The sequence below is a fragment of the Leuciscus leuciscus genome (assembly GCF_965113295.1).
Source record: "Leuciscus leuciscus genome assembly, chromosome: 17".
Taxonomy (NCBI): domain Eukaryota; kingdom Metazoa; phylum Chordata; class Actinopteri; order Cypriniformes; family Leuciscidae; genus Leuciscus; species Leuciscus leuciscus.
In genome coordinates this window covers 4,789,079-4,816,760 of record NC_138741.1, presented here as the reverse complement: position 1 = coordinate 4,816,760, position 27,682 = coordinate 4,789,079, and the positions used below count along the sequence as shown (strand labels likewise).

The 27,682-nt window shown below is 39.4% G+C and overlaps 1 protein-coding gene across 2 annotated transcripts in view; it reads right to left on the bottom strand.

Moving 5' to 3' along the window:
• The window catches only part of LOC309479678 (uncharacterized protein), a 44,756-nt gene extending 21,897 nt beyond the window's left edge, over positions 1 to 22,859 (bottom strand). Inside the window, exons 1-4 of one of the 2 annotated variants that reach the window (XM_082143878.1) lie at positions 22,729 to 22,853; positions 22,258 to 22,475; positions 4,443 to 4,524; positions 451 to 926 (exon numbers count right to left, since the gene is read on the bottom strand). In XM_082143878.1, coding sequence (XP_082000004.1) covers positions 451 to 926; positions 4,443 to 4,524; positions 22,258 to 22,326 — 627 coding nt within the window. In that variant the 5' untranslated portion in view covers positions 22,327 to 22,475; positions 22,729 to 22,853. Of the gene's footprint in view, positions 1 to 450; positions 927 to 4,442; positions 4,525 to 22,257 lie in introns of both variants that reach the window. The other variant, XM_082143877.1, reaches the window with a different exon arrangement.
• Between the last annotated feature and the right edge of the window lie 4,823 nt (positions 22,860 to 27,682).

The following is a 27,682-nucleotide window of genomic DNA, read 5'->3' as shown; positions in this document are numbered from 1 at the left end:
CCAAAAAAGGTAAATTCCTTAAGGGGTGCTGACACTGATAAATAAAGCTGTACGATTTGGGGGGAACAATCGAATTGCGATGTTACTGAGAAAAAAAATCTGGCTTTTCATTTCATATTAGGAACTTTTAGCTATTAACTACTACACACACTGTTTGGAAAAAGCATGCTCTAGTTGACTGTGATTTTGCTAATAATGCTTTCCTGGATGTATATACTAGTTGGTCCTGAAACAACAGCTCTATATCAATCAATTAGATCATAGGGTTAGGGGTTTCTTCTACATTCTTATCCACCCATCATATTTCCCTCTGGTTTTAAGGGAATGTTAAGCATAGGGTTAAGACTAGAGTTGTTGGATAGGACTATCAATAGATGCTGATGTCCTTCCTTGCAAAACCACCCAAGTTCGATCTTAGCCAGATGTTGAGTCAAATTGAGTGTCTCTTACCTGCTGCATTTTCTCCAGGTCTAGGCTGGGGCGACCAGGTTCTCCTGTGTAATTGGGCCGGTGGCGCCAGTAAGGCATGGAAGGTTGTTCAAAGTGGCTGAGAATGATGGGCCGGACAGGGAGGCGGGCCGGCGTGTGTGAAGGCTTGAGCGCTCGAGGAGGAGAGGAGCTGAAGAGGACAGGACTGGGAGAGGTGGCGCTCAAGCGGGCCCCGGTCGACGGTTCGTTCGGCCCACACAGGTCCTTCACCTCCTCGTCACTAGAGGCGCTGCTCATGTCTCCATGTCTGTGCCACTTCCGGCCCCCCTCTGCCCCCGGGGCTCCTGCGATGCGCTCCAGCTCCTCTTCCGAACTGTGGCGGTCCAGGGTCGGGTCCAGGAGTAAACGGAGACGGCGTAAGTGAGCCGGAGAGAGAATGCCCTGGTTGTGCTGTTGACTGGTGGCTAGAGGAGTCAAGGCACAATTCCGCCGGCGCTCTGTAGAGGGAAGAAATACAGCAGAAGGTTATCAATCAGCAGAACCCCTTTTTTTTTCTTTTTTTCTTTTTTTAAGAAGCTTAAAACGCACTTAAAGGTGCTCTAAAAGATGTCGTGTTTTTTTAGGCCAAAATTTTTTTTGTCACATCCAGCAAACATATCCTCACTATCCTCTAGCTGCCTGTCCCCTGAACACACTGTAAAAAAACGCGGTCTCTGTAGACAGCCCAGACTCCACAAACGGCAAGAAAAACAAACTGGCCCAAGCCTGGACCACGAAACATAACAAACAGTGTTTCACCCAATAACCAACAAGAATGAATTGGGGGTGGGGTTGGGGGGTTAGTTCGCGTGCACATGAAGGAGGGGCGGGGGAAGTTAGCTAGAGGAGAGATGTCCTAACAACGACTAACGTTAAAATTGTATATTCTTGAGAATTTTGATATGGCAGACACACGACCAAAGAGACGACGTTCCGATGAACAAATAACAAAGAAGAGGGAAAAGGAGAAGAAAAGCGAAGTCCCGAATTTACATCGGAAAAGCGTTCAAAAGCTGGCGAGAACTCCGCCGGCAGAAGGGCTTCCAATCCGACATTCAGGAGGCTCTGTTTCTGCTGGATATGGGGTAAATCCAGTCTGTTTTTTCTAAATGGTTCATGACTGTTTCAGGAAGCACGGAAGGGAGGGGGAGGGGGAGGGGACGGGATGAGGAGGAGGGAGGGTCGAGCTAGCCTCCGTTTTGTTTGACAATACTTCGAACGTCAACAAGAAGTGACGACACCCAGCATCGCTTAGAGCAGCTTTAATAAAGGGACAATCCAACACAGGCTCATTGAAAAAAAATTCCTGTGGAACACCAATACGTACATATCACTGCAGTTTCTAAAAGAAATAAACACTAGAGGCAGTAAAACAGCTAACACTTTTCATCGTTTTCAAACACAATTATGATTACAGAGGCAGATTATGGATTAATAAAGACATTTTCACACGGCTCTTTGCACATGATGTGTAAACTAATATATTTTGGAGTTTGCATCACTTAACCAGCTCCATATGTTTAGTTTTACTCACTTATTAAGCGTGCTCAGTAGCTCAGCTGGTACAGAATTGTACTTGTGATGCGGAGAGCTCGGGTACGAACCCATGAAAGATGAGTCACGATATGTGAGAGCTCAAAGTTCAAAAACAAGCTAAAATGCCATGGTTTCGATTACATTTTTATATCGCATTTGCTTTTGTTAACACTATCTGGTAGGTTTAGGGTTTAGTGTAGGTGTATGTTATTTTAAAACGTGATGGAGCATTAATCTTTTAGCGGACATTTCAATTCAGAACTGCAGTGAAACATATTCACTTTCATCTGTTCCGGAAAAAAACTTGACACGCTTTTAGCGCCACTCACTGGACATTTTCACTGTCGCGAAATGTACACGACGCAACATATTTTGCGTTTTGAAAAGATTTTGCCACAGGTGCGTTTTTCAAATGAGCCTGAGCTGGGACAATCCCATTAAGCATTCCAGGTTTGCTGTGCTTGTTTGTAAGTGCAATCAATATGGCTATAAAATATTATTAGTATTATTGCTAAATAAAAAAAAATAAAAAATTTATAAGAAATATAACTATTGTGATATTTCACTGTTTGCGTCTCACTGAAAATTATTTGACGGCCCTTTATGGGAAACTACCTCACACCACACCATATTAGATCACACCAAACCATTTCTCATCGCTCTTAGCTTCTGTTATGACAGGAAGTACAAGCAAGGTGTGAATAAAATGCATATATGTTGTTTAGATTTTAGACTCCAGATAAAGTTTATGGTTTGGAGTTTCTAACCTAGTGCATGTAGGTGACAGACTATTAAGGATTCAACTAATAACTACTCTGATAATAGTTTAATCTGTCCATTTTTTTCTGATTATTCTATTTATCAGATACTTTCCTTCAATGTGCAAGATGAAATATGCACAGCTGCCAACTTTTGAGTTTTGCTTGGAGTGAGATTTATGTTTTGGGGGGGGGGGGGGGGGGGGGGGTTTATGTTGACAAGATTATGTTGACATAAACAAGATTTATGTTTTTTATTTTTTTTCAATAAAAAAAATTATTGCATCACAATAAGTGTATTGTGATTGTCAAAACATTTTAGTAACTAAACTGAATTTTATTAGGTTTAGCGACAACATGTTACAATGTTTACATGGTTCAATTTCTGGTAAGCTACGCTTTTTTATTATTTCAATTCAATTCAGTTATTGTGATTTGATTTAATATTGACTCATTTGGATAAATATTAGGTAGGCTACACAAGATAGGCATTCATTTTTCTCAAGAAAAAAACAACTCACCTAATGCTGTAAACATACAGAGAGCCCTATCAGCTGGCAGTATTATTTAAGGTTAAAAAATAACACAAATGAAATATAATGCGTTTTTTTTATTATAATAACAACTTTATTTAATGATATAAGTAAAAATATAATAAATATGCAATATAGTACACATATTTAGCCAAATACTCTCTATAGCTCTTTTTTTCTAGGCAACTAACGTGCTATAGCCTATATTATGGTCATTAAATGGCTTTCCTGAGGTAAATGTTATGTGACATGATTGTTCTCCAGCTGTTTTATTGACACCTTTGTTTGATTGATTGGTCGATATTATGTATGAGGAATATACATTTCGGTAAGTTGTACTGTATCTTTCAACAGTGTTCATTCGTGTTTAAAGTTATTTACTATCAGCTAGAGATGATCGGTTCACGTGCCGCTAGGGATCTGTCGCGTCACATTTACAAGCGCCAAAACGGTATTTATTGTCTGAATTTCGTAATAAAAGTGACAGAATCTGAGAGCTGAGATTTTTTTTATATCATAAGTAACCTGCTCTGTCTAGTCTGTCGGTCTCCGTGTCCTCTTTGCTTCGCGATTTTTCTGTGCGTGAGAAAATGGATGTGTGGCGTGAGCGCGTGTGAAGAGTGTCAATTGCGTGAGTCTCACGGTGAATGCGTGAGAGTTGGCAGCTATGAATATGTTATGCATTTCAGAAAATTTCAATAAAGTAATTTTCACAGTTTGAAAGCAGCAGAACCAAATGTATGAAAGTGTAGAATGTTCTGGAGACACACATTCCCTACTGTGAACATAGTAATGATCTACTGCGATCATTTTACTTTTCCTATAATGCATAATGTCACGTGTACACTTCATTTTTCAGTAATCCCATTACTGTAGATATCAAAATAGCATAGTTAACCTACATTGAATATAGGGTTTTAATTTGTTTCATTTAAAAATGTAATTTTATGTTTAACAACAAATACTGTTCTCTGTTCAAGACACAGTTTAGCAAAATTGAAAAGCTTGATTTATAAGAACATAACAGTAACTTAAGTAAATGTATTTTTCTATGTATCATATTTGATTTCATAAATTAGTTGTTGAAGCCCTCTATGCAATAGGCATATGCACGTGTCAAAAAATTAAATAAAATAAAAATACACACCTCTATCGATCTGTGCCAACTCTTGGTTTTCGCCTTCTGAGTCTTCGCTCTCCCCCCCTTCCTCACTGCCATGGTAGGAAATCTGTTTCAAAAGCAAAGCAAAGGTCAGACAAACCTGAATCCCCATGATACAAACAAGTAAACTCAGACAGTCACGTCCCACAGCTCACACAAACAAATGGAAAGGGTTATTCATGCATCTGTATTGGCATACAAGTATTGCTTATCATTTGCTATCACAACAAGACCAGTGACTAACACTTGGGCAACTTCTTAGGAAACCTTCTATACCGAAGGGAGGGATAAACTTATGCTGTAAGTGCTGAATGTTTCTTGCAAACAAAGCAACCTAAACAAAGGGATTATCCATTTACTAAGAAACTCCTAATGAAAATGTGCATGGCGATCACCCATGCAAAAGTTGCCTTCATTATGCAAGAGTGTTATGGGTGGTTGCCAGACGTTGCTATGTGGTTCCTAAGGTATTCAGAGTTGTTTTTAGCAAGTTGTGCAGCGGTTGCTTGCATGTCGCAAGTGGCCCCAGTGATAAAAGCCCAAATCTCCATGATAATATGTTCACTAGATGTGCAAGTCTATGGGACTTTTGGCCCATTTTGTCATCTGCCTGCTGAACATCTTAAGACCGATTGTTTAAAAATGTAATAGTCAATAATCTGCATGATTCATGTCACACATGGCACAAATAATGTGTGATGTGTTTAATATCCAGTTCAAATCTCTAACCCAAAGTATGAGCAATATTTACAACGATTCACAGATTTACACCTTAACTGAGATAAGAGAAGGTGTGATCAGATTAGAATATGTGGTAAATCACTTGCCAAATGAAACCTATTTCAATTTAACTTCAGTGTATGCATTTCCTTGTTTCCTTGTTTGAGTAAAGATCCGAAAGTGTGAAAAGAAGAAACAGAGCATGAGGTTAAGAGAAGTAAAAACAAGAGGCACACCCAATAATACCACAACACCAATTGCTGTGAAACGTAAGCTATGTCCCAAGTGTGTTGGTTCATTTAGACAAGATTATTTTAAGAGCAAACCGGTTTCGAAGTCTATCATAGAACGAAAGTATGGAACAGGGATAAAACCCAACAGATTGCACCAGTAAGGAGTTAAGTAACACAGTGCATGGTAATTACCTTGTCCAAGCCCAGCTAACCAGCTGCCATCTGTTCTCAAGTACACACACACACACACACACACACACACACACACACACACAGCCCACTTCTCTTCTCATCTCTTTCGCCTTTCACTAAGCAAACAGTGAGAGAAACTGAATGACTCAAATGTGTCACTCTTTCTCACAGGCTCTAGGATCTCACGGCAGCTCAGGGCCCCCAGAAGAGCCATTTCCACTCGCTGAAATCCAGTCTGTCTCCAATCTCAAAGCCACCACAAATTACCATTCCTCTCCACCAGAACCCCTGCCAGACAGTGTCTCCGGCTGTACAAAGACAGGCGATTTTCTGTTAATATTCGAATGTATTTGGAAACTTCTTCCTATTACACGTTTCATTCTGGGGTGTTACACAAGATTCAGGGGTAATAATCATACTTAAAGGTGCAGTAAGCGATTTATGAGAAACACTGTTTAAAGTGGATCGGACAGAGCACCATAACACACTTGTAGCCAATCAGCAGTAGGGGGCGTGTCCTCTCATGATGGAAGAGAGAGTGAGATTTGAAGAAAGACTGTAGAAAGAGAGATGGCTGAGAGACATTACAAAAGAGAAAATATCAGAGGAACCAAGATATGCTGTTGTAATGTTAGCTCTAGTAACAGCACAGCATGTTGGGGGCGGAGCAATGAAAGGAGGGGCGTGTTTGTTTGGGATGATTTTTAAATATCAACTATGTTTCTCAGAAATCACTTACTGCATCTTTAAAGGGGTAATTCATTGATGGCAAGATGGACTTTTATAAAAACGTGGTTATGCAGTAGAAATGTGAAAAAGATTAAACAAAGAGGAAAAAAATGGGCTGTTGGGTTCCATTTTGCCAAAAACACCCATAATGCACTTTTGATTTTGACACCACCCCCTTGTCGATCTGACTGTAGTTTAATCTGTAGTTTTAACTAAAAGACCTTGAGCAGTCAAAAGTCTATCATGTGATGCAAAATGATGCAGTTGGTGTCATCCGAAAACTTTTGCTGACAAATAAACAGGAAAATATGGAGCAAGTAACACAGAGAAAGAGTGCATATTGTTAATTTACCGGCATTGAAAACAATACAAACAAAGCTGGTTGAAAATTTGGTGAACCTATCCTTTACAAACTGGAGCTCAATGTGCACTAATATTGATATTCAACATAAAAACTGAGAACTAGCTGAGAATATAAAACTGTCCTAGCTAGGAAACAAGTTTCCAGCAAAACACAATTTGAATCCCCTTCAAAAATGTATACTTGGTTAGGACTACAAATTCAAGGGCCTATGATTGATAAAAGAGATGGAAACAAGGTATGCCATTCCCTCAAACAAGTTTAAACTAACCCTGAGGTGCGTACTGTCAACACTATTTATATATAGCTCTACAATGATAGCAGGAAACTGCCCAAATCCCAAAGCCAAATGATGAATGAGAAACAATTAAGCGAAAGATCATAATATATCTGTATTGTGACAACAAAAGAGGAATCACTGGAAAGAAAATGCCAACCGGAAATGCTTATAAACATTGCGTATAGCATTAGCAAACCTGTTTTTTTTATTTGAATGTAATTAAGTACAAATGTATACATTTATATTAGGTATGACTTACATTCAACCTGTAAATATTGGAAAAATAAACCTTGACATTGTGCTCTTGAGTCACTCTGACAGCGTTTACTTTGTGATATTGATCGACTGATGGTACAGTAAAAGTGTTAATTAATGGCTTGGTTATGTAAAGCTGTTTTACCATGCCAATAAAGCATGGTTCCTATGACTAGGAACTAAAAGTTACAGCGTGTGCCTTTACTGTACACACCGGCCCTATGTATCATAGCTCTCTCAAGTAGGCAGAGGGTGAAACAATGCCAGCGCTTCAAGCCCTGAACAACATGCTGGCAAGTGACCTTGACTTAATGGTGACAGCCAATCAATAGACCCCCAGTGTCATTATACATCCAGCCTTGTTCGAACTCACTTCAGGGTTGAGAGAAAACACCACTGATACTAAGTTGACTTCTGCATGGTTCTTTGCCTGCACTGAAAAGCTCTCCAGACACAAAAGCTGCTGAAAAAAGGAGTAGTACACAACAGGAAAAACAGGCTCTGTGTACACTGATTGGCCAAAACATTATGACTGGTCAAGGGTGAAGTAAAAATCTCCTAACAAGGACACATCTTAAGCTCTGTGTAGATTAGTCAATCAGTTCTCATAATCAACATGTTGGATGCAGGAGAAATGGGCAGGAATAAAGATCTGAGTGATTTTGACAAGGGCCAAATTGTTGTGGCGAGGCGACTGGATCAGAGTATCTCTGAAACGGGTGTTGAGCGCCCAAGGCTCATTGACGCACAAGGACAACAAAGGCTGTCTAGTCTGAGCCAACAGAAGGTCTACTGTGGCACAAGTCACACAAAATTTGAATGATGGTTATGGAAGGAATGTGCACTCTGCTGCGTATGGAGACCAATCAGAGTGCCTAATGACCCCTGTCCACCGTCAAAACCACCTACAATGGGCACACGAGCATCAGAACTGGACCTTGGAGCAGTCAAAGGTCGTCTGATCACACAAGTCCCATTTTCTTTTACATCACGTGGACAGCCGTAAATGTGTGCACCGTTTTCCTGGGGAAGTGATGCGCTGTGGAACGACAACAAGCCTGTGGAGGGAGTGTGAAGCTCTGGACAATGTTCTTCTGGGAAACCCTGGGTCCGGCCATTCATGTGGATGTAAATTTGACACGTGCCACCTACTACCTAAACATTTTGTTTCAGACCAGGTACAGCGATGACAATGGTGTTCACAGTCGGAAGTGTCCTCTTTCAGCAGGATAATCACCCTGTCACAATGCACACATTATTCAAGAATGGTTTAAGGAAAATAATTAAGAGTTCAAGGTGTTGCTCTGGCCTCCAAACTCCCCAGATCTCAATCTAATTGAGCATCTGTGGGATGTGCTGGACCAACAAGTTCGGTCCACGGCGGCTCAAACTCACAACCTACAGGACTTAAAGGATCTGCAGCTTACGTCTTGGTGCCAGATCCCACAGGAAACCTTCAGAAGACTTGTATAGTCTGTGCCTTGGCGGGTCGGCGCCGTTTTGGCAGCAAGCGAAGGACCAATAGGGAGGTGGTCATAAAGTTTGGGCCAATTGCTGTATATGTTAATGCCGGTCTGTTCAAACTCTTATGTTCATTGTTGGCATAGAGATAATGTATTGTATGGTAAAAGACGATTGACTTATTATTTTGGCTAGTACTGGAACCCTACGCACAAACACACATACTGCTGAGTGACTGGACTAAATTCGGCAGCACAGCATGAGGCCTGTTACCCAGGAAACCATCCCCAGATGGGATGACAACATCTTCACATGAGATTATTCCAGGCATGTGTTTAAGTGAAGATATGTTGACAAGAGCTATTGTCAAAATCATCAGCATCAGGGTCAAATTACCCATCAAGCTATTCACTATGGTTTTGGACCGAAATGAAAGCACAGCCTGTTTTTTCCTCAAATAATTGTTTAGGCAGTATCTTCCCTTTCACTTAGTAAAAAGTGGTTCAAAGCAGTGCTCACATACCACTGTCTTTGAAAATAGCCATCAACATTTTTCTCATACTATGACAGTATGTTTTTGAAAACCTTTAAATGCTATTCACAGTATGCTTTTCAATTTCAGTTACAAAAGAAGTAGGTTTCAATGAAACGCTCTCAGATTAAAGCATTACAGACCTTTAATATAAAAACAAGAGAAACTGTGTCTCTTAAAATAAAAGCGCCATGGGCAATACCATGGCACAGTGATAGTGTTACATGGTAATACGACATATTGTTAGTGACTTTTATCGTGCTAGGCAAGAAAGATGCACCAACAAATTAACAAACGTACTGTACTTCCAGACAGTACTTAACCCAAGAAAGTACTGGTAATATAAGGTAACTACATGGGTTAAAGGGGGGGTGAAATGCTATTTCATGCATACTGAGTTTTTTACACTGTTAAAGAGTTGGATTCCCATGCTAAACATGGACAAAGTTAAAAAAATTAAGTTGTACGTTTGATGGAGTATTTCTGTGGCAAAAATAATTATTTCCGGTTTGTCACAAGTTTCGGAAAGTTTTTTTTTCGAGTAAGGGCGTGTGTGACGTCAGATGGGGCGGAATTTCCTTATACGGGTCCTAAGGGCACTTCTCCCGGAAGGGCGCACGCGCACCCGTCGACCAGAGCGAGAGAGCGAAAGCAGTACGCCCATCAAAGCGCTGTGCTCGGCTTTAGGGAAGTCATCAATGGAGTTTTGCAAGTGTTCTTGGTTGTTCCCTGCATTTCGACGATGATTGTTTTATAAACGAGGCCCAGTTCGATGCCGGATTTGCAGATAGTCTAATGCTTAAGGATGGAGCAGTCCCAACGATAAAGGTTCATGGTCGTGCGTTGGAACCGCAGGCGGTGAGTAAAACTGCTTCAAATGTCTGTGTGTTGTTAGCTATCGGCGCGTAAGCACAGCAAGTAAACAACATGATCACGTATAGTTTATGTAAATATGGAGCATGCGATGTATGGTGTGTGTGTGACTCACACTCGTGATTCTTTAGCTCCGCCCACACGGCACGCCTCCAGCCGCTCAGTTTTTTCTGGAAAGACTCGGTACAGCCTATCTTTCTTTTATAAATATAATAAAACTAAAGACTTTTTGGAGATATGAAGGATGCAATACTACTCAATAGGTACTCAAGATTAACATGAGATTGACTGAAACTGAGTGTTTCACCCCCCCTTTAAGGTTATGTTTAGGGGTAGGTTCAGGGTTAGTACCTAGTTATTGAAATTGCCATAATAAGTACATAGTATGTACATGCGGAACGGGTCTGTAAAATAAAGTGCTACCAACATCGCTTTCACCAAGTTATAATAACTTGGTGCAAATACAGATTTCGACTGATGTGGAGTCAAATATTTCCTCATTTCAAAGATGTTTTTATTGAAAGTGACTAACAAATGTGAGTAAAACAAGCACCTGTGTGTATATTGACTACAGTATTTTAATATCCTCAAAGATATATTAGCTGTTTCTATCAATAACTATGCTATTTTCCAGATGTATGGATGTAAAGCGAGCTGAAAGTATAAATTTGAATAGGAAAGAATACAACCATTTTCTATCATGGTTACTATTCAACTTTGTCATAGCATGACTGAATTGCATAACTTAAATTCAACAGGCAGCACATTCATTCAGAAACTGATTATTCATCTGAATAACTGACATACAAATTTAGTCGGGCAGGTGAGCGACAGGAATGTGGATGTGCTTCAGTGTTTCTCTGTGTAACTGTAAACGATAAGAGCGCCACAGCGCAGGGCCGCAGTTTTGCTTGAGGTCAGTTAGCATGCATTTGTAGCAGTTCTTTCTGTTGAAACATAATCATAGGGTTAAATCAAACCAACATAGACAGCACTGACTGCATGACTTTCTGCAGGGGAGCTGTACTCATGCAGGTGTGAATCACACGGTTGATGGTTTATCGCCCAGCCCATTCCCTCTGTATTTGCATGTCTTAAGCAGTGGACCTGAACTGATTTGCTTACACATGGATTACACCTTTCCTTCATCTTGGGGAATACATCATTTTCACCAATATGAAGTGCAATTCGGGATTCTCGGGAAAGGACAAACCGTTACAAAATAAGCATCATGGCAGTGATGGTATCAGATGGTCACACCATGGTATTTAATGATATACTTCAAAGATAATACCATAATATTACTATGGTACAATGTCCAAAAAAACAAACCAAAAGTAAACTACTTTTTGTTAGGGATTATCAACTTTATTCTAATAATAAGTATGTAAAAAATGCTTTGAAGAAATATTAGCATCATTAATTGTAATGAATTTAGGGTGGAAACTTCCCATAAGGAATATTTTCCCTGGCTTCAGGCGCGTTCACACCAAGGACTCGAGTCAGTGTTCTGTCACTTCTGTCTAGTGTATTTCTTGGTTCTGTGACAGAGCTCTGACTGGCTTTGTCTGTATGCCTTGTTACATGTGCGAGGAGTGGTGTTTGGATCCCGGCACATCTGTCTAGTTTGGTTTCGGTTCCGTGTCGGGATTCGGACATTCATGCTCCTCTGCGTGTTTGTCCTCTGTTGAGCTTTCGCTCATTCTCGTGCGCTCTGTCTTGTCGTGTGAGCGTGCGGTTTCGAGCTCTCCTGTCTGCATCTGTTGTCGTGTTCTGTGTTCATGCGGTTCATGTTTTCATCGGCCGCATGCTTTCATGTCATGTTTTGTCTTGTACTTGTCTTGTGTTTTTCACTAGCTGTGTGCTTTCATGTTGTCATGTTTTGTGTGAACACGTGGCGTATGAGTGTTCTCATTGGCTGCTGTTCATGTCTCGTTTTGTGTGAGCACATGGCGTGTGATTTGTTTTACTGGCCATGTGCTTCTGTTTTTTGTCATGTTTGGTGTGAGCACATGGTTTGTAATGTGTTTCCTTGTGCCATGTGCTCTCCTGTCGATTGTCTTGCCCCACCCACCTTGTTACCCGATTATTGATTAATTTGTCCCACCTGTCTTTCCTCGTTACCTGCTTTGTTGGTTCTCCCTATTTATTCTCCCTGTGTTTGTAGTCCTGTGCTGGTTCGTTGTCATATGTTTACCCTTGTGTGTTCCTCAAGTCAAGTCATCCCCCTTAGGGTAGTTTTGTTTGTATTTTGTTTTATTTTTTCCTCGCCTCATCTCCTCAACCCCAAACCGTGACACTAGAACTATAACGATAACCACAAAGATATAGTTTTAAAGATCATTCTGAATATAAAAGAATAGCAGCGTCCACACCACAACTATAAAGATACCAGAGAAACAATATCATTGGAATCAATTTCAGAATGATTTTTTTTCCAGCTGATGAACGATGAAAACATTGACAGCCAATCAGAGTCCATCCTGCTTTCAGAGCTCGAGCATTTAAAACGGCAGGTAACAGACCCGCAGCCAGAGCGATATTGTGCGCTGGCGTGGACGCTAACACTAGTTCTCATTATAGTAATATTATAGTTATCTTTAGTTATTGTTCTTGGTGTGAACAGGCCTTTTGAATTCAGTAATCCCTTAATGTAAGGAAGTCTAGGATTTAAAATGGTAAGTATAATATAAAAGTGTTGTTGGTATCCATTAAACCCGTCCCAGACATTTCCTCACGACATAAAAAAGCACAACCCATTTGCATTATTAACATACGCATTTGCATGCGGGTTTGATGCTGACTACAATGCACTGCTCTTGCAGGTACATCTGTTTGCATAGCTTATGGTTCACTCTCTGTGTCCTCCAGCCTTGTTTGAGCTCGTAAATTATAGGGTTGTCAATGTGTTTGTATATGTAACATAATCAGCTGCCCTGTAGCCTCAGGTCTACAGTGCCATCCTGCAAAGCACTGTGGGAATGAGAGAGACGGGGAGGTGTCACTGCTGTCACGGCCTGCTGGATTAGCATTGGCTGAATGTGTGGGGTAGATTAGGGTCAGTGATGACTGTCATGGATTACAGGCTTTGGAGAGGGTGTGTGTGAATATGATATCAGCTCAGAAAGCTGTTGGCACACAAGTGAGTTGTTAGTGTGATAATGCTCAAAGTTTAATCATGTGACAGTCTTAACGTCTTTATGAGGGCAGCGTATGTCCTAAAACAGACGAAACAAACGCACACATTAGCGCAGTAACATGTCACAGCGCTCTGAACTCTATCCATCATGTGTCCTGTAACACGTCAATAGGTCCTGATTTTGCAGTGGCCTGTAATGAGTGGTAATCGGTTACTGTTGACCTTTACTACTAGGGGTGTCACGATTCTCCAAATCCTCGATTCGATTACATTTATTTTTTTAAAGCACAGGTTGCTATGCCATTTTTAGACTAGACTTTTACGCAATATAATATCTGACCTTTGTTCGCAATGTACCACACTACATATTAACAACATATATTAACAACATATTTATATTTTCAGTCAATTGGAAACTTAAAGGGTTCATATAATGGTACATGCACTTTTACAAGTTGATTGAACTGAAATGTGTGTTGGCAGTGCCTGTACACAACCATCATAAAATGATAAAAATCCATCCAGTGTTATTTTTTTAAATCTCCTTATGTCTTCATTACTTAACAAATGTTTTAATAAATCTGTCATGAAAACAAGTTATTACAGTTTATTTTCATTCAAGCTGAAGTAGAAACAATTCTGTTATTAAAAAGTTGATAAGATGATAAGAAGTCGTCAAAAGTATATGTTTTGAAAAATGTCGGTAACCAAACATTTGATGGGCTCCATTGACTATATATATATATATATTTCCATGCTATGGAAGTTAAAGGGGTCCATCAACTGTTTGGTTACCCCATATTCTTCAAAATATCTTCTTTTGTGTTCAGCAGAATAAAGAAATGCATACAGGTTTGGAAGTAAATCATTTTTAAATATTAATTTTTGGGTGAAATTTTAAGTAATCCCTTTCAGTCACAAAAAAATGCACTGCGGCATTAAAGTTGGTCCCCTTCTGAATAAGACAAATTGACAAACTGGAAACCCTACAGAGATGTAAAAGTGTTCTATCAAGTGCGTCATTTGGGACAGGGCCCAGATCTCTCATTATGCGGCAAAAGAGTAAAAACCATGAAAATCTCCTAATGTTGATGGCTAAATCAATGGATTAATGAAGTCCTAAACCACTTTCCCTCAGAGAGAGTCCCTTCTCAGAGTGTAATGGTGTCTGTGATGTCAGTATGCTGTGTAGTGGGCGGTAGGTGAGAGTTGCATGCTGGGCGTCAACACGTGTGTCACAGCCACGAGTTCTGGCTACGCCATCTGCTCAACAGTTTAGGATGGTGGTTAGTCCTGTAATCATGGCCAGTCTTGGTGTCTGTGTGTGTGTGTGTGTGTGTGTGTGTGTGTGTGTGTGTGTGTGTGTGTGTGTGTGTGTGTGTGTGTGTGTGTGTGTGTGTGTGTGTGTGTGTGTGTGTTGCAGATCATGTGTGTTCCACAGATAGCAAAGGACTAAGTGTGGCCACTGGAACATGCCACCCTGCTCCTTCCATACACTTATATATGCATGCAAATACTACAGTCTCTTGAATCAATCGAAACATTTCAGATGGAAATAAAATTAAAAAATGTACTTCTATGATTTCACATTCTACACCAGAGACCAGATTACATTTGTTTTTAAATAAAAAATAAAAAAAATAAAAAATGTACATAACTTCATACATAAATTAATACAACGTCATCATGACCTTAAAAAGATGAATGGGAATTGTAAAAAAAAACAAAACAAAAAAAACATGGGTTCTGGGAAATATAAGCAAACATGCGAATGTTTAAAAATCTACTGAAAATAATATAGCTCACTATCTATGCACCTTTGACCGTTTTTAATGTATTAAGTCTTGAAATCCACTATTTATAATATTGCATATTATTTAATATTAATATTACATAAAAGAGAATCAGCTACTGAATATTTTTGAGTAAATGTTTTTAGAGCAGAAAAATGCCTCCATTGTGTTCAATGCCATCTGAGAGATTTCTGCTCGTCCTCAATTGATTCACAAGCTATTAAAGAGATAGTCCACCTAAAAATGAAAATCAATAATTCACCCAACCTCATGTCATTCCAAAACCTATAACTTTAGTAGATCTTTTGAATAATTCTGGGTACCACGGACTTCCAATGTATGGACAAAAAAAACAAAACAAAAAAACACTGACATTTCTCAAAAAAAAATAAAAAAAAATAGAAGAACACCTTTTTTTAAGAGTAAATGACAGAATTTTCATTTCATTAATCTTTAACAGATATATTATCTTCTGGTAAGATTCTCAAACAAGCAGATGTGTGCGTGCTGTGTGTGCTTTCAGCTCTAACACTTAGCGAGGGTTTCACAGGTCTCAGCATTCACTGATGATATTTATGACCAAGCACAGCTGAATGCAGACCAACTCGCTAACAATGTCCAGCAGAAAGTGCCTAATCACTACCAGCCACAACCCTGCGAGTTTCACATTTACAAAACTGCAGACCTATCAGTGTTAAAAAAAGAAGTTGTTGCAATTAGAAAAATAACAGAAGGAAACAATGAGACGATTATACTAATCCCTAATTACAATGACACGCGTGCTTAAAGGGATACTCCACTTTTTGGGGTAATAGGCTCATTTTACAGCTCCCCCAGAGTTAAACAGTTGAGTTTTACCGTTTTCGAATCCATTCAGCCGATCTCCGGGTCTGGCGGTACCACTTTTAGCATAGCTTAGCATAGATCATTGAATCGGACAGGACCATTAGCATCTCTCTCAAAAAAGTAGACTGAAAATAGTCCCCAGCTCGGTAGACTATAGGGTCGACTATTTCCAGGCGCTGCGTCATATCATTACGCCTGCTGGACTCATGGTACGGCAGCAAAGTTTCTTGATTATTACGCAGGAATGAGAGTATAGTTCCTAGCCATATCAGCCTAGAAAATCGCAAATTTTCATTTTCCGTCGATCTTAGTACACGATGTAGATATGCTAAGCTATGCTAAAAGTGGTACCGCCAGACCCGGAGATCGGCTGAATGGATTCGAAAACGGTAAAACTCAACTGTTTAACTCTGGGGGAGTTGTAAAATGAGCCTATTTCCCCCCAAAAAGTGGAGTATCCCTTTAATAGCAGACCTACAGTGAGCTGCCAATTACGTCAAAGGCCTGTAAAATCTAACGCAGCCCAAATAGCCAAAGTACATTTGTATTTCTGTCTTTAGCTAACCTCTTGGCTTATTCTTGATATCGCCAAATACTTTTTTTTTTTCCTCATGCTGACTAAAAACATTACGAGTATCCAACTTTCTGTAGACTGGCTGCGCCTGCTAGATTAAGTGCTTGGCCAACAACATGTAAATGACATTGGGCTAGAATTTCCAGTATTTTCCCTCCTGGCTTATAGAAACACAAACATTTCACAAACTGTTCATGGTTTGGCGGTAGGATTTAGGTGAGTGTGTGAATCCAGCCAACTGCCCTTACATAAGTTTCATGGCATTTTACATTAAACCTGCACAACTGACACTAGCGTGTAAACATAAAACAAAGTTCTAAATTGAATCTGATGCGCTTTACAACAGAGTCGTCCAAGACTAGCAAAGGCAGGTTTGTAACGTGGAGCAGTCTGCTAACCATGGGAGTGTTTAGGCTAAGTCCTCTGCGGTCAATTTAAGATCACACAAAGAAAAGCAAAAACAGTCACACACTGACAGCTGTGTTTTTCAATTTCTACACCAGTGCACAAGAACAAACCCATCAAAAGTGGGATCAAGCAAAAGGCAACGACACACTATTAAATTCAAACACAGGAAAGACACACAATAAACAGGGTTTCAACACTCAAACAAACATACCGTGTGTGTGTGTGTGTGTGTGTGTGTGTGTGTACTTGTACAACTATCTTTGTGAGGACCAGTTTGAGTTTTAGACCATTGGAATGAGGAAAAAGAGAGTAAAGTGAGGACATTTTGGCTGGTCCTCACTTTCTGAGACCCCTTTAAAGGCCTGTTTGAGGGTCAAGACTTGGTTTTAGGGATAAGGTTATAATGAGGTTAAGGGTCGGTTTAGGGTCAGGGTTCGGGTTTGGTACTAAGTTGTGATGGGTAAGGGCTAGAGATTGCATTGTGTCAATTAATGTCCTCATAAAGATAGATGTACAAGAATATGTGTGTGTGTGTGTTTGTGTGTGGGTGTGCGTGCATGCGTTCATGCATAAAGGAGACTTCTGGATGACTCTATCTTCAGGGTTATAGGTTCATTGTTGATGTAGGCTACCCAAACACAAAGCTCAAAGTTCAAAATCAACATGCAATATTAAAGGCATGGTAAGACATTTAGTGGTTAGTTATTATATTATACACATTGCATGTCGTATGCAAATTAATACATAGTAAAATCGTCCTTTTTTGGACTTTTCTGCAATGCTTTTCATGTGGAGGTCGAAGCTGTGCATGATACTTGTGTGGAGAGGTGCATTTAAGCCCTGATGCTCATCGTGTGAAAGGGCATCATGTGTAATTTTTCTTCTGGCTTGTGTCTGCAGAAAAACTCCCACGAGGAACTTCTGGTCTACTAAATCTACTCAAACATGACACACTCGGACACTTACACACACACACAGCTTCTGTCAGCAACCCAGCAGTCTCAAAGACGTTTCTGGCAGAAGGCCGCACTCCAACCACCGTAATTGTATTTATTAGTGTAAGCCATAGGGTCAAGCTGAGATCAGGACATGTGTCCACTGGTACAGGAATAACAGTCTTTGGCAATGAGTAGTCACCGGCGTGATCACCGTACTTTGAACATCTCTAGATCTTGTAAAAAAAAAAAAAAAAGTTTCTTGGTGTTAATTTGTGATTTTGTAGTTAAGTCATTTATTTCAACCCTTGGTCTTCAAGGGCGATCAAAATGTAGGCTTTACAATACCGTCGTCCAGCTACGAATCCCAGTTTAGCACATATACAAATGCCATACAAACTTAAAATCAACATGAAACGGAAGTCACAAGCCATATTACTTTCATAATTTCAAGAGTAAAACAAGATATCCATTGAGAAAGGATGTTGGGAGTAGGGATGTGTCCGAAGCTGAATATCTTATTCGGAAAGGTACGGAAAATGAATAACGCATTCTACGGTGCCCAATAAGGGACATGGTTAGGGTTGCTGTGGTTTTCGATTACATCGATCTGACTTCTCATGTGACGAGAGTAAGGAGCGATAACTGACAGGACGATTTGGTGCGCAACAGATCCTGACTGTCATTGACAAATATCTTATCTCTAATGTGCAGTCAGTACCGCCGCTCCCTAAACACAGTGTTCACGAATTCAAAAGCAATTTTAATACCACGCATATTAACAGCTGCTCCCCGATGCCCGCAAATTATATACAATATAATTACCCAACTATATAATTGCAAGAGAACACACAAGCATTGAAATATATTTTTTCCTCCGATCTCATATACAGTACATCTCATTTCTATCACTATGTCCCTTTTAGGCCACCGTAGAATGTGTAATTTCCTTTCCGAATAAGGTATTCGGCTTCGGGCACTACCCTAGTTGGAAGGGACTTTGTTTTATCCATTAAGAACGGATTGGATCATAAAAGGTGGCAATTAAATACCAGAATACTGTCAATTAATACTACATCCATAGTAATCTGAATAAACTTAAGTTTTGGCCTTCTGTCAACACTGATGTGCCATTTTTGTCCATTGAAAATCATTAAAAAGTGGATAAATTTGAAAACGATGATGCATGTTTAGACGTGTGTTACATATAGTAGCCTACCTATATATATATATATGTGTGTGTGTGTGTGTGTGTGGTTGTGCTGGAATTGTTGTGTCTGCTATTCACGTTCATGGACTTATTAAAGATACATTTTCCTTGGTACAATCTTCATAACAGTCCTAAAATATGGACAATTGCATTTTAGACCCTAAATGGCGATTCTGAGTGTGACCTGGACGCACCAGTGAGTGGTGGGATATTTTGCCAATAAAATGATCGTGCCAGAACAAAGCATGGTGTGAGTCATTTATCTTTCAATATTATCTCTTTTATTCTGTTTTAAACATGCACAGTATGGTGACTGAAGAGTTTTCATCAGTTTCAGTAGGGGCTTTCGCACTGGAGGAACATTTTCAAAGTTCCTATAACTATTGTAAATGTATTGGCGGAAGTTCCCGCTTTTTGGCGTGTTCACACCTCAGGAACTGGGAACGATTTTAATTACAGGAACACCTTTTGAAGGGACAAAATAAGCTCCTACTTCAGAGTAGGGTCTAACCCAACACAACATGAACTACCAGTGATGTAAGTGTACATTGATTGGCTGAACGCATGCCATATGAAACACAGACACTCGCCATTTTTAACAAGTTGTGTTAACACACAGTTTACATGAACTAACTCCACGAACATGGACCAACTCAGAAGTCCAAGCGCTTCTCAACTTTTACGTTACTGAGTTGCTGACATTGTTGAATGCGGCTGTCGGCCGGCTTACGTCACTTCAGAGTTCCTATTGGAGAGGAAAACTGGAAAACTGGAAAACTGTACCAGGAAAACTGCCCCGGGGGATCATTTAGTTCTCGGGGGACCGCCCAGGTGACTAGTTCCTATAACTGAGTTCCTGCAACTACCTGGTGTGAAAGTCCCTAATGTGGACAAGCAACTTCTGGAAAGGCTTGAAAATGCTCAAGACCGTTTTTTCGAAATGAAAACGCCATTTTCAGATATATCTGGATTAATGTGGATGTAGCCTAATGAGCATTAGTCCCCTTCTAAAACACTGACACACACACTTTTAAAGAGGTTTTTGACTGGGATGTGGAGGCTGAAGTCAAGTTCACCATGGTCATCTCATCCTATCCCAATGGCAACTCTTCTTTTTTCTAATCTGTCCTTATTATTGCCTAAATCTTTATTACATTAACATTACTAAACATTAAATGAGCATGTCAACTATTGGCAAGGCTGCATTACCTACTACAGTAAACCATAACTATGCCTAAACAGCTTTGTCAACTGGTTAGCAGCATTAACAAATAGACCAAACCCACGTGGCCTAGTAGACATCAGCCAAAAAGAAAATCCTTTCAGAGGCACAGCAAGTTATTTTTTCTTTGGAATCTTGCACAATAAGACCAGAATCATGTATTAAAGGGATAGTTCGCACACAAAACAACAATTACTCAGAAATGAAGTCACACAGGTTTGGAACGACCTATACAGTGCATTCCATGTATGATAGGCTGTGTGTACTACTTTATATTTACCCCATCTTCTTCGTTCTACCTCATAACCAAGACAAGCTGGTCACACAGTGGCCTCTCCAATTTCATTCATTACTCATCAGTTTTAAAGTAGCTTTCCATTCTGCTATTGCCACAGACAGTGCCTCCCTTTGAGGAGATAACAACTCACCAGGAAGGAGCTCAAACATGTGGCTGAAGGGCACACCTCTCATGACCAATAATGAAACTGGAACAAGCAGTTGGTCAGATCAATCAACTATGGCCCTGTTTCCATCTGGTATTAAGATACGTTTTGGTCGATTGGATCACAAGTGGACGACGCTAAATACAGGTGTAAACAGGGCCTAAAATCTTTTGAGCTTGTCGACTTTTGACCCCTTCCAGAGGTAGTCAAAAACGCATTTGAACGGATTGCTTTCTTAGTGTAAACGCTCATGTGGTCGAATGTGTTCAAACAGCCACAAAAGACCGTCTACTCTCCGTCTACTGACCTAATGCGTAAACATTAAGGGAAGCGCACTAGCCAGACGGGATTTAGACAAAAAGTGTAGTTTTTAAGTCGAAAAACGTACCAAGCACATTGTTTCCTCACCATTCCTGATTTATAACACGCATTCACAGCGTTCACCGTGGTCTTGAGACTATAAGACTATACTATTCATTAGATTGAAAGATCTGAAAAAGCCCATTCATTTACCCACCCATAGACCCTCCCCTCGAAGAAATCAGGACAGAAGTGGTTTAAAGTGGACAAAAGAGACGGATTTAAACACCAGGTGTAAACGGGAATGTGTCTCCCTCGTCTACTTGTGATCCAATCGCATCTTAAAACTAGGTCTAAATCGGGCCTAAAAGTCTAATAAGGACAATGTGAAAACTGCCATGAGGAATGGACTCATACAGTTCAGGCTACATCTTTGTGGAACATCAAACCATGCGCTCGAACAAGAAGCATTCATGCCAATGCCTTCGAGAAAAGTTGGTGTGGTGCATTTATGAACAATTGATAACTTTATAACAATGCAGCATCAGCAGAGAGCCAGCATTGGGTTCAGTATATGTCAAGTATTTATGGATTCCAGAAAGGTGTTGCATTACTTAAAGACTGTTCTTCAAGATGGCGAAAGCCAGATGCCATCAAGATTTCTTCTGCTAAAACTTTTAACTCATAACTTCATCTGGTTCTTTGGTTTATTTCTTCAAATAATGTTTTTTCCATAGCCTCTGAGGGCATCTTTTCATTTTGTTTGTGAAGTTTCAGTTTCAAGTGTGTGTGTGTGTGTGTGTGTGTGTGTGTGTGTGTGTGTGTGTGTGTGTGTGTGTGTGTGTGTGTGTGTGTGTGTGTGTGTGTGTGTGTGTGTGTGTGTGTGTGTGTGAGATGGCTTGAGTAAATATGCACAGGAGTCTGAACGAGTGGGTAAATTATAAAACTAGTCTTAGTAACAAATCCACATTGAGCTTAAACATTTTGTAGTACACTGGGACATGAACGTGATCAATAGGAAGCTTCCGTAAGTGGAATAAAGGAGCAGTAATAAGACAAAGTGCTTTACTGTAACACTTTGCATTACAGTGTTTATTATTCAGTGCTTATTTATGTACAGTAACACTGTATTGTAAAGTGTGGTCAGTTATTTGAAATCTACTCTGTTGGCATAAGAATGTAGGCTAAGTTACATAGCTTCGGGCATCTTGGTCTATAAGGGTACTTGTATTATTGGTTACAGACAACTTACATACATTTTTTATTTATTTAATATAGTTATTTACTGACTTACCTTTAGTTGAAACGGATGGATCTCATTTAGAGAGTGTCTTCTGAGTTTTTTAGTGAGGGTCTTCAGCATTCTGCCCTTCTTTGATTGTTCTCAGCTTTAAGATCACTTCTTCAAATTACAGATTCCTATCGGATTCATAATTGGATTGATCAGCTCAGCTCTAACAACAGTCAATGCGTGTATTCAGAGATGTTCAGCTCCATGCAAACAAACTCATGCTGAAACACAAATAAACACCGATCATGAGTTCCCAGAGGCAGAACAACAGCAGATCTCCGTGCAGGAGGGACCCAGTCTGGGTTTAAAATTAAGTCTCATAACTTGGTCTAAACATCCATCACTCTGATGAAGGTAAATTCTTTAAATCGAACTATTTAAGTCCTGTATGGTGTTGAATTGATCAGCGACAGTGACACTCGTCATCAAAAACGTTATTAAAATCCAGATGGGTAAAAACAATGTTAATCTTACTCCAAACGGCAGATGGACGATGAAGCTAATGTGTGTGTAATAATAAAAAAAAAGTCTCTATAGAATCTCAATCGCACTCATACACGCACACACTCACACATACACATACACACACACACGTATGCGCACTACACATGCAACTCGCGCTAGCTCATGCTCGTCGCGCTCTCTCATTGGTTGCCTAAACCGATGATGTCATTGCGTTCTAAAAGGGGGCGGGACAGCAACATCTTAAAGGGAAAGGAAGAGCTTTCAGGGTCTGGGTCAAGTGAGATGCGTTTCTTTATTCACAACAAGTCTCAAATCTATCTATCTATCTATCTATCTATCTATCTATCTATCTCTCTCTCTCTCTATATATATATATATGTATATATGTCTATCTATCTATCTATCTATCTATCTATCTATCTATCTATCTATCTATCTATGTCTATCTATATCTATCTATCTATCTATCTATCTATCTATCTATCTATCTATCTATCTCTCTCTCTCTCTCTATATATATATATATATATATATATGTATGTATATATATGTCTATCTATCTATCTATCTATCTATCTATCTATCTATGTCTATCTATCTATCTATCTATATATATATCTGTCTGTCTGTCTATCTATCTATCTATCTATCTATATATGTATGTATATATATATATATGTATATATATATATATATATATATATATATATATATGTCTGTCTGTCTATCTATCTATCTATCTATCTATCTATCTATCTATCTATCTCTGTCTGTCCGTCCGTCCGTCCGTCCGTCCATCCATCCATCCATCCATCCATCCATACATGTCTGTCTGTCTGTCTGTCTGTCTGTCTATCTATCTATCTATCTATTAGCAGGAATTGGACGCTGTAGACACACACACACACACACACACACACACACACACACACACACACACACACACACACACACACACAACACACATGTTGGGTTTCCATGTTGTACCCTACACTAACCCCTAACCATACCCATCACACAAAACTTACAGCATTTTTACATTTTCAAAAAAACACCACTTTAGTCTGATTTATAAACTGTTTTCCTCACGGAGACCAAAAGATGTCCGCACAAGGACAAGGATATTTACATTTGTTTTTATATATTTTTTTGTGTTTTTTTTATGCATTTATTTCCCCAAAAAGCTTTGTAACTAGAATAAATAATTAAACAGTAGTAACTGTAAATGACTGCATGTTATAACCTATTTCTTGCATTTTTCTTTGTACATTTTACATTTGACTTTTGTCCCTACATTTCCCTCTTCTCTATGTGGAACTGACACATAATGAGAATTGAAGCCTTATAACATCACATGGCTAAATAAATAAATAAATACCAAACCAATGGGGGAAAAAAGTGCATAAGAGGCAATACAAATGATTATTAAGAACATAATGTCTTAACACTATTTTAACAGAATGCGGTTTCTTGCCGTGTGGTTTTCATGAGGATTTAACATCTCATTACAGCAGACCTGCACTTAGTTCACCCAAAAATGAGAATTCTGTCAGTAATTACTCACTCTCATGTTGTTCCAACCCCGTAAGACTTCCATTCATCTTCAGAACACAAATTACTGTAAGATATTTTTGATGAAATCTGAGAGCTGGCTCACTGCTTCATATGTCCAAATAACTTGATTCAATCGTCTCCAAATAACTTGAATCTGTCGTGTCCAAATAACTTAATTAAATTACGTGGAACCACTGTCTATGATTGAATCATGTTCAACCAAAGAGCCATTTTTTTTTAGTGTAGGCTGCTAGGTAATCGACATCTGCCATCCCAGAAAAGTTAGTAAAGACATCGTTAAAATAGTCCAAGTGACTACAGTGGCTCAACCTTAAGTTTATCAAGCAACGAGAATACTTTTTGTGCGCTAAAAACAAACCAAAAATAATGAGTTTATTCAACTATTCATTTTCTTCTGTGTGGGCCTCTGAGTGTGTAACAGCGCAGCGCTTCTGGGTTGTACGTCAGAACGTAGGCTCACTATTGGCCGACGCTGGTCATGTGTGTGATGCGTGTGATGCTGGCCAATAGTGAGCCTCCGTTCTGACGTACAACCCAGAAGCGCTGCGCTGTTACATTACGTGAACTCACTGCAGAGAAACACAGAAGAAAATGAAGAGTTGAATAAAGTCGTTATTTTGTTTGTTTTTGCGCACAAAAAGTATTCTTGTCGCTTGATAAACTTAAGGTTGAGCCACTGTAGTCACTTGGACTATTTTAAACATTGTCTTTACTAACTTTTCTGGACTGGCAGATTAAATTACTTAGAAGCCTATGAAGAAGTGAGCCAGCTCTCAGATTTCATCAAAAATATCTTAATTTGTGTTCCAAAGATCAACGAAAGTCTTACGTGGTTGGAACAACATGAGGGTGAGTGATTACTGACAGAATTTTCGTTTTTGGGTGAACTAACTCTTTAATAAATATACACGGAGAAGAAGGAATGTAGGAACACAATATGACCACTAGAGGACACTGTCTTTTTAAAAATGAATGTGTTGCCTGTGGCTTTTTGTCATGCAAGTCAATAAGACTGTTCATGAATCCTAAGCTTAATAGAGAACAGATGAAGCTGATTGAGGCCAATGAATTATCTCTGTTTGACAGCAGATGTGTATTGAAATGCATGTTTTGAGTTAGGAAAGCCATGCCATGTTTTGCATTTGACTTGTTTAGACTTGGAATTTGGAAATTGGAATTTGTCCCATAGGCTACTAATATTAGAAACATTTCCAGAGGTAGGAGAATGATGGAAGATTTGACGAGGATCTGTCCAGTGAGAACAGGACACCTGGCACGAACTGCACTCTTTCTATTTACAGAAACATAGTGTGTTAACATTTCTCCCACAGTAAACACACTTTCAATGTAATTAAAATGTCAGTAAAGAAAGAATTTAATTAAGGTGATCTGAATTCCGCAGTTGGTCAATAGGAGGCGATGTATGACCGACCACTGATGAAGAGCTCAAGCAAGAATAACAGGAAGTGTGTGTGTGTGTGTGTGTGTGTGTGTGTGTGTGTGTGTGTGTGTGTGTGTGTGTGTGTGTGTGTGTGTGTGTGTGTGTGTGTGTGTGTGTGTGTGTGTGTGTGTGTGTGTGTGTGTGTGTGTGTGTGTTTAACCTACATGGTGAGGAACAAAATGTCCCCACAAATATAGTAAAATGTGAAAGTGTTGACATTGTGGGCCCATTTTGTCAGCTTATAAATCATGCAAGTAGTCTAGACTAATGTTTTTTGAAAATGTAAAAATGCAGAAAGTTTTCTGTGATGGTGGGTAGGTTTAGTGTAGGGGGAGATAAATATACAGTTTGTGCAGTATAAAAATCATTACGTTTATTGAAAGTCCCCATAAAACATGAAAACACAACGTGTGTGTGTGTGTGTGTGTGTGTGTAATCAGCAGGAAAATAATGATCAATAATGCAAACAGAATTCAATTCTGCTGTAAATCAGCTCTAAAAAGACAATTATGTCATTAAACAGCTGACGTCAGTTCAGTGTTGATTCAGTTCAGTTCAGTGTTGATTCAGTTCAGTGTTGATTTAGTTCAGTTCAATGTTGATTCAGTTCAGTTCAGTTGATTCAGTTCAGTTCAATGTTGATTCAGTTCAGTTCAATGTTGATTCAGTTCAGTTCAGTGTTGATTCAGTTCAGTTCAATGTGTAAAGTTTCAATTAAGTTATAAAGCAGTTCTGCAGAAAACTGTTATGTCATCATCCAGCTTAGTTCAGTTCTTATCCAATAGTGTCAGTGAAGTCAAATCAATGATATTGCTGAATATTAAATGTTCATATATGGCAACAAAAGGTTCAGTTGATGTAAGTTAATGTTTTAGGTATAATGAATACAGCATGTCAATGTTAATCTGTACTTCACATTACTAACATTTCAAGTACATTTGAGTTATGAATGAACATGATTTAACAAATGTACACACATACTGTATGTGCGTGTGGATTGAAGGAGAAAAAATAAATAAATCCAACATGTGACGAGAACATTTCACTTTTAGCCTGCTTATTAGTCATCATGCCCAATAAATGGCAACAACATCAAACAAATCTGTTGCATCCACGTCAGTGCTTTTTTTTCTTCGGGCTCCCTTTGTGCCAAACAGAACTAAAAACAAACTGATGACATGTGGAGCGTTGTGACCTTCACACCCGTGTTGCAAGTACACAAACGCTCTCAGCCTACTTGTCCTGAACGACTCTGACTTTCCAGGTGCGCTCAGCCCACACCACCCACCGCTCTCTGGACCAGTTCAACCAGTTCCTCCCCGAAGACTCTCACCCACTGACCCACTGGCGGAAAGCGTGGGCGCCGTGCGTCCCAGAGTCCGCTTTTAGAACGCCAGATGGCTATTTTCTTCCCCAAGCACTCTAAAAAAGAACAGACTTACATAAAACTAGCACTGCTAGGAATGCTGGTCCTGGAGAGATCTGTAGAGAACAAAGGTATCAAACATGACCTTCAATCTGTGCTTCTTTTCAAAATAACACAAGCGAATGTGTGAATATGAAACAGAGATGAGTCACTTAAAAAATAAAAATAAAGATATTGTGGGCCAATGTTCTTGATGATGTGCGAATAAAAATAAAAAAAACAATCGAATGAAGAGCCACGCTGTCATATGGACCTAATGGCATGTGATTCAAAGACAGCAAAACATTGGGTCACTTTTTTCCATTTTGACACCAAAGTCAAATGTCAGTGATATATTTATAGCACAAATCATGACTTGCACATGCAGATGTGATGTAAGTAGTTCCATGACTTTTGTTATGACATTGCTGGTGAGAGGAAATGATCATATCCTCTTGGAGAACGTGTGGGTGTGCAAATCAGCATCTCTGCTTGTTCGAAGGATAAAAATAAAGCAATGTCAGCTTTAGTGGTTAAAAATG